The sequence below is a fragment of the Cephus cinctus genome, unplaced genomic scaffold (assembly GCF_000341935.2).
Source record: "Cephus cinctus unplaced genomic scaffold, Ccin1 Ccin1_scaffold0880, whole genome shotgun sequence".
Taxonomy (NCBI): domain Eukaryota; kingdom Metazoa; phylum Arthropoda; class Insecta; order Hymenoptera; family Cephidae; genus Cephus; species Cephus cinctus.
In genome coordinates, this window is record NW_014333462.1 from 81,875 (window position 1) to 90,110 (window position 8,236).

The 8,236-nt window shown below is 42.7% G+C and overlaps 1 protein-coding gene across 8 annotated transcripts in view; it reads right to left on the bottom strand.

Moving 5' to 3' along the window:
• LOC107271062 (CCR4-NOT transcription complex subunit 6-like) overlaps nucleotides 1-8,236 on the bottom strand; it is a 330,268-nt gene that overhangs the window by 25,838 nt on the left and 296,194 nt on the right. For all 8 annotated transcript variants that reach the window (XR_003060737.1, XR_003060738.1, XM_025088286.1 and 5 more), the window contains one exon: nucleotides 3,718-3,786. Coding sequence is in view for 4 of the 8 variants with exons in the window: in XM_025088286.1 (XP_024944054.1) it covers nucleotides 3,718-3,786 (69 nt within the window). In the remaining 4 variants the exon portion in view is untranslated. The remainder of the gene's footprint in view (nucleotides 1-3,717; nucleotides 3,787-8,236) is intronic.

Consider the following 8,236-nt stretch of genomic DNA (forward strand, 5'->3'; position numbering starts at 1 on the left):
ATACCGAAATCGGTAATGCGCTTTATCGCGCCATAAATCGCTCCGTGGATCTAAACCTCGCGAGTTGCGAGTTGCGGTACAGGAGAGATGGAGGCTGTTCGCATTGCCTGGCCATGATTACGCGTGACCGCCAATAAATAATCGTCCCGGCTACTATCGATCGTCTTTTACATGTGGCGCGTATATAACGACCGTGACCGTGAGATGTGTCGCAAATGGAAATAATTATGACGCACAATTCCACCGCAGTCGTTAATCGTCTTTTCCTATATACTATACATATATACATTTCCAGTGTTGTCTTTAACGATCCTCGCGGCTTCTCACAAACGGCGTTTATGTATGTTCTCATCATAAATAAATTCACTTAGATATTCATTATATACTTTACACGTATATACGTACATATACTGTATCTATATATCGCTACACCCGAAGCTTATAACTACCGAGTGATTTCTTATCACGTCTATCAGTTTCCAATACCTAACCTCTGTTTCACCGGATCGTGAACTTTCGGCTGAGGGAATAACAGTCGTTTTCGTTCCGGAGGTCGTAACTTCCGCAACGATCAGTTTCTCCCAACGGTATACAAGAAGAAGAAGAAGAAGAAAAAGAAGAAGTAATAGTGGGAGTAGTGGACCCTGATGGAGGAAGAGGAAGAATAAGAGGATCACGGGGTAAGGGGTTCAGGGGGGGAGGGGAGAGAAGGGACCAGGAGAAATAGTCCACGAATAAAAAGACGAGTGTACCGCGTACATCGGAAATATAATGGGATCGCATTATAAATAATGAATAGCGTAAACTATAATGAAATGATTTATTGCTTCTATTCTGTAGGAGCTGACAATGGCTTCTTTTTGGCCAGGAGCGGTTGTGCTCTGCCGTGCCGAGCTTCGCCGTGCAATAAATCTGTCCAGATGGTGCGCCCTGGTACCCCGGCACGACGTGATGCTCCAGGCAGCGAAACTCGCCAGCCTGCTACGTCAGAGTACTGACCAATCCTGACCAGCACTGACCGCTCCTCAAGGTGGGCTTCGTTGAGGAAGGTTGCGTAGCTTCACCTTGTCTCACTCCGCCTAGGCTGATCTCGTCGCGCTTCATCAAACCAGACCCAACTCTTCGCTTTGGCTAACCCTGCATTGATCTTCGCTACGTGTGTACATATATATACCTTCTACAGTAAGATCAGAGGATCATTATTAGATGATCTACGACGCAAGCCGAATCTTGAAATTTTATATAATTATACAAAGGTCGAAGGGTCCTTTTATATATCAAAATTTGACACGCGGTATCCTTATAATTGGCACGTTGCAGGAATTACCGTATACTGTACTATACACGATACCCTTGCGATAGGACTATTACCGTAATCTAGAATCGCTCAGCCACGACCGGTACGGACGACTGCAAACCTACCAGTCAGCCGCCATTTATCGATTTACATTTGTTACAAGGATAACGCACCGAACGCCAGATACCTCGTAGAAGGTTGATTTCGACCCTGTCGAATATATTCGCTCGTCCCGGTCTAATTACGACGGGGCCACGTTTCGTCCTCGGTCGAACAAGATACGATTTTGCTTGGGACTGAGAGAAATCGATTTTTCTCCACGTCATTCGTATCGGTGGAAATTAATGATAATTGATAAATTTACCTTTTTTTTTTTCGTTCACTATGTACGGCAGTGACTGACAATTATCAATTAACCGTGTCATTATTATAATGCACTAATGGCATAACAGTGTCACTGAATTATGACTCTCCTTAGGCTGTTACTAGGTTTCTTGCATACAGAGATATGTAATGGGCACTTCGTTACGGTAATTCTGTAACTAAGACGGGTTTTATAATTGTAATCGATTACAGTCGTTATGACACATGGAATTCAGTTAGGATATTGTTTTGTCTGCTTCGAGTGTACCGAATCGCCCGTAAGGAGTCTTCTGTGCCATAATAATGTTACGTTTCGAAACGAGAGCAAATAACAGACGACGCAAGTCCCTGCGTTATATTTGTATTTCCAACCGAACGATAGACACAACAAACGCTCGAGCTGCTGCGAGGGTGACCGAGTACTGGAAATTGTAATTGAAAAATTTGTCGCGAGAGGCAGCACTGGCGGCTGTAGTTGCCGAGTGGGGGGACTGTCTGGCGTTACGAGGGACTCGAGCGGCTTATTCTCATTCCTCTGCAGACCTTCTTCGGTCTTGGGCGCGTGCGTACTGGCCCTTCCACTTAGTTATTTGGCTCTGTCACTCTTTCCCTCACTTTCATTGCCACTCTTAACAACTTTTCCTACTTTCGCGGAGCTGTAACTTCGCTATGACGTTACTTCGATGTCACTGTTCATTCCGTAGCAAATACGCCAAGACGGTTTGAGTGGTAGGGAGTCTCTCGGGTAGCGTCCCTTGCTACTCTCCCTAGGGGAGCGGTCGAGTCAGCTCGCGTTTGCTTGTGCTACTCCAATTGGATTACGGGTGCATTTGCAGTCACCTGATAACTCCTGATCACCCTCTGTTCGAAACATTTTGCTCCGGGATCGACGGTTAACCCGGGTTCACTTTCGGTAACAAGGTGGTTCCTTAAGTTTAACCTGCTTCTAGTTTCGGCTCGTTGTGGGCAGTGATGAAGGTCGTAAGGGTAATTTATGATCTCTTAGGCATTTACCGACTTTGGCTGGTCGCCTGCTCCTGCGGTCTTTAGTTCCGGTCGACTCGACTAGGGGCCGTCGCTATTTCTTATAGTCTGACTTGTCTTCCTGCGGTATGAGTCTGCGACGGAAGCGAACAGCCTAGTTCGGACGGGATCTCAGGAGTTTCAATTTTTTCTCGATCAACAAAAACTGTCTCTAGTTCGACCGTACAGAGGTGATGGTACCTCTTGTAGGAACTTCCGGAACTAAGCTACCCCTATTTCACGGCACGTTTTCATAAAAACTTCAAGCACTTGGACACGTAATTTTTTAAAGCTATTTCACTTTGCATCTATATACTACCAAAGGATAAAATACCTTTTAGGTTACAAACCGACAGAATTGCAACGTTAACATCAAATAGATCCAATTTATCCTGCGTCATGATTATTTTCGTATATAAAGAGTTGCATGTGTGAAAGACCACGTGGTTAAATTCGCAAACTCGCACATACACACCACTGATCTCATAGAGAGGAAATCGAAAGGAGAGTCCGACGTTTCTGTCGTTACTTCGTCGATTCAATTTCCGGTTGATTAAATGGAGAAAGTTTCGCTCAATTTTCAGTGGCTAGAAAATATTCTTCAAGAGGGAAAGTTTCGTCAGGTCGCCTTACGAGAATCAAAAGTATATAATAACAATATTACTAATTATAGCCCAGCAGTCTCACGAGCTCTCGTATATAAATTAGAACGGAATAATTTAATTATTCAAATTTGCATTAGCCTCGGCGAGAATCTCTCGCCTTTCCGACCGGAAGTCGTGGTACCGCGTCACATCCAATTGCGGTAAAGGTTCCGGGCGCATAATTTGAATGCTCCTTTGCCTCGCATCGACCAAAGCGTACAAGATCCACTTTGCGATGATTTTGAGCCGATTAAAATTTCGACATCCAAAAAAAAAAAGCGTCACCGTACGTGAAAGATTTTTGAATAAAATCGAAATGACGTCGTAAAATCGACGAAACGTCGATAATTAATAATTAATTTAATATCAACCTAAATATTATCTACTTACAAGTGGGCCTTGTCCTGTTGGGCCTGGTCAAAGGAATCCACGGTCTTTGAGGTGGATGATTTGCCGTGACTAGAAGAAAAAGAAAAAAAAAAGTTATAAATTCACAATAAAAAAATGTCATTCGATCATACGGAATATCCAATAATAATTGAATTCTTAGAAACTGTTATAACAGTACAAAGTGATCACCCGTTATACCGTACATTGACGTGTATCACGTTAAACAGCATCGATGCATCTAAACCTGTCTCTCTGTATAATTTTATCTTAACGAACACGTTAACCCAGGTTGGATGCTGCCAATCGCACAAGAACACTGTATTCGCTCAGATCCGACTGTTAATTATTTCAGGACGAGCGAGTTAATTGCCGAGACAGACAAGACTGTTGCGCAACGAGTTCGTCCTCTGCGTCTACCTTAGATTTTATACGCGCTTAATGGCCGCGTCGCTACAGCCTCCTCTCGTCTTTCCTTTACGGCCGAACAATACCAGAATCTCCTACTCGGAGACGGCACGCTCTACCCCCACGTTCTAATAAATTTACATTAATATACATTCCGATCGGGCATGCTAGAAATTTACATAAATCCAAAGGGTGTTTCGGCTGGGTATACGACCTGCCGTGAATCATCCTACGAAATCTGTATTGGTCCAGGACCAACTAGGTTATCACAGACCCAGCCCGAAATTAACACGGAGGCGTATGGAAATACCTAAAATTGTCCACCAAATATAAATACCGTATATGGGATAAATGTAAAAAAAAAACAGTTATCAAAATCGATTATAGAGAGAAAAAAGTACTTCGATCCAAAATACACACTCTTGCTAACCGAGTCTATCGGGATTTGAAAAAGGAATCCAGAGCGAAGGAAGATCGGAGTATGCCATGGAATTATCAATTCACGAGTTTGCCGGATTAAAAATGTAGAAGCGGTTCCACGGGAGATACTCTCCTAACCCCCTCGAGCTGTGGTCTCAGGACTCTGGGTACGTACTGCTCGTACCACCCAGTATAACCGGGGTTTGGGTTTTCCCGACCAGAACTTCCGGAACTCTCGTATCTACATGGAGTGCCTGATGGTTATATCGGTTAAGGGCTTAGGAAAGCTCTTATCGTCCTGGCAACCCATATTCCTAGAAGGCCCTTACGTACTACTGTACCAATGACTGTAAGCTCGCATCAACTTACAGAAGGGTTCTGGAGGTTAGGTCTGCTGTTCATTCGTAAATTACTGCCGGCGAATGGCAAGAACGTCGAAAATCCACAAGGCAGATCTCATAGGGCAATACAATGTTCATTCGCTACGTGAACGGGATGCCTGGGTATTGCGATACGCGAATGCCATTAATGGAATCAATGTGGTTACCCCTGGTAGAGCTCTTGCGAATTACTAGGAAATTTCGAAAATGACGGAGTTACCCTCTTGGCGAATTTTTGGTAATCGGACACGCAGACCGAATAATGGATCTAAGTATGTAAGAAATTTTTTTTTCAAGATGGTTCAAATTTTTGAAATTTTTACACGCTCGATACCAAGGACGTATTTCTACTTGTAATTAATAACCTCAAGAATGGGTTTGCGTCGAGGAGGATTTATCAACGTTGATGTTGATATACGATTTTAATAGAAGTAACAGTCTAACAATTTAGTAAATCGGTGTCGTGTTGAATAATGAGTTTTTGAGGTATCCGATAGTGGGCAAAGTCGATTATACTTAAAGTCCCGCTCTGCCGCGGATATAACGAGGGCTGAAAAATCGGAAAAGTTAGGAGCGACTGGCGCTAACGACTTTTCGCAAATGGGAGTAACATCTCCGAAGCCCGAAATGTGATTCGACTCTGCCATAAATGGCAGGACATTAGGTGAAAGGTGGGTAGGTTAAAGTACCTAGATGTTGAATGGCAAAGGGACGGCGGGGGGGTTGCGCTTAGGAATGAGAAGGGTAGGTGGGGTCGCGAGGGTAATCAGAATTAACAATTCAGAGTTGAAGGTGGGAAGGAAGTGAACGGTATGACGTAAGAGCTAAGGCTGGAGATGGGGGATGAAGGAGCTAGTTTCTTCTGGGGGAAAAATCAGTATGAGCTAAGGGTAGGTTGGCAACGTGTATTATACTAGGAATTTCAAAAATTTTTTCTCAACCACCCTTCAGTGTCCTGTGAGTCGGGTTTTAAATGAAATATTCGTGAACTTTGGGGGGAGGTGAATTTTCATTTATTTTTAGAAATGACCTTTGACCCTCTGGCTCAATAAAATTTTAGGCTTTTTATTTCTAACGGTGCGCCAATGGATGTTAAAAAATTCATCCCGTCGATGTACAACCCCTTTAAAAATTTCTTGTACTTTCTCCGGGTGCCGAGGGGGTGGACTGTTTGATATCGATTAATCGATCTTGAATAATTGACAATGGGTCAATTGAATTCACAAAAGCTTTTACATGTCTTTTAACCCGACCGGGATGAAACGTGCGGTTGATTATGCAAATAAAGTCCAAGTCAAGTTATCCCGGTAGACTTGGAAACCTCGTTTCACGGTCGTCTGGGGAATCCTTAGTAGTTTAATTTTTTTTTGACTTGACTTTTCGAAATTTTCCGTTTCAGGGAATTTTAACGCTCGTCTCGTTTTCCTTTGATTGCAGTGAATTTTATTGGACGACCTTGATCTTTCGACTTGGCTCAGGACGAATCGGTGACTCATCAATACATGTTGATTCTGGAATCTGATATGCATTTGCATAAGACTATCGATTAACAAGGCGTTGCCGGGGTCGGTATCGGAAACTCGAGCTTACGTAATACACAGTACACCCGTATACCGAAATGCCTAATCATTCATTAGAGATGTACAGGAGAGGCTAAACCAATTGATAGTAACTCTGTTTGGTATCGATAGCGCATTACTCTCGATCACTCGTTACAATGAGATGCAAGATACAGAGAAAAAATAAAATAGCGGTACCAATTAATTTTTACCCGAAAAGCACAATTTTTCTAATTACATAAATCCCCCCCACGAATCATACAAAATCGTGAATAAAACAAAAAAATATTTTGCCCTTAAAAAAATTACATCGCTTAAAAAAAAAGTAAAGGATTAAAGTAGGGTGAAAAAAATCCAGTCCAACCAAACTACCTGCCTCGTATTATACAGTAAAAAATGTTTCCCCTGTTAAGTCCTTTGCCACGTCCGAGGGTTCAAAAAAAAAAGTTTAATAACCCACCCTTATACTCTCCCCCGTTACTGTCAGTAATACCAAAAAAAAAATGTCAAAATTAAAATTTCAAACACCCTTAATCCATAACCCATGCCAATACCGAATCTGCTAATGTATTCATATGTGCAAAATTCTGTTGGCATGTACAGGTGAAATTGAAAATACATTTGGCAGATATTAACACGGATCCCGCATTAGAATGTCATTATCGAAGGTGTACGTAATGGCGATACACGGTGTTCCCACAGTAACAATGCATTCTCTGGTAATTATTGTAGCCTCGTAGCTCCGGGTATCGGATCACAGAAATGAATGCCCGGTGCAGTTCCACCACGTGGAGGATCTACCAGCTCGAGACTTGCAATAATTATCTTAGTCACGATACATACCTACCTACGTGGGTACTTGACTCTCTCTCTCTCTCTCTCTCTCTCTCTCTCTCTCTCTCTCTCTCTCTCTCTCTCTCTCTCTCTCTCTCTTTCTCTCCTTCTCTCTAGATCATCTCCTATCTTGAACTGCGTTCCTGACGTTGCAACATTTCAGTGACATCTCAAACCGCAGATAGCATCGTGCTGACTACGTTATTATAATTGCAAAGCGGTGGCTACCCTGGCATATACGTATATTACTACGAGCAGAACTCTTAGACACTCATTAAACAAGTTCATTATACTTGTTTCTTTTAATCATGTATATATATATATATATAAAGCAAGGTTATATACCCGTGTACAAGAAGCCCCAATAGTAAAATAATCGTTTCGTCGGAATCTCCGTGTCGCTACTAAATGCCATTGATGAGAATAATTTGAAGGGGATGATTAAATTTCAATTATTTTTCCCCTTTTTCATGAAAAGATTCTTCAAGCACTCGTCGCATTCACGAGGTCGTTCCAGAGAAGAATTTCGAATCTGAAGTTTTCCCTGCCGGGAAAACAATATTTGAATTATTGGAATGCAGCGGAGACAAGGGTTGGCCTTTGGAACGATCAGAGACACTTCGAGCCTCGGGCTCTTAAGAATTGGGCTCTATGTGAATTGGTCCTAAGGTAGGTCTTACGGGAGAGAGGACGGACCCCTGGGCTGTCGCGAAGTCTGAATTTTCTATCTGACACGAGAAGAGGATCCAAAGGGAATGGACCTGTGCGAGAGATGGAAATTTAGGCCTGATATATATTTTTCCTTCGCTCATCCCTTAAGAATCTTGACGTTTCTTCAATTTTTATCGCTCTTACGTCACCCTCCTTTTATGCTCTCTGCTTTCTCTGCTTTCACTGGAGCGATCCGCAAGGGGTGGGGGG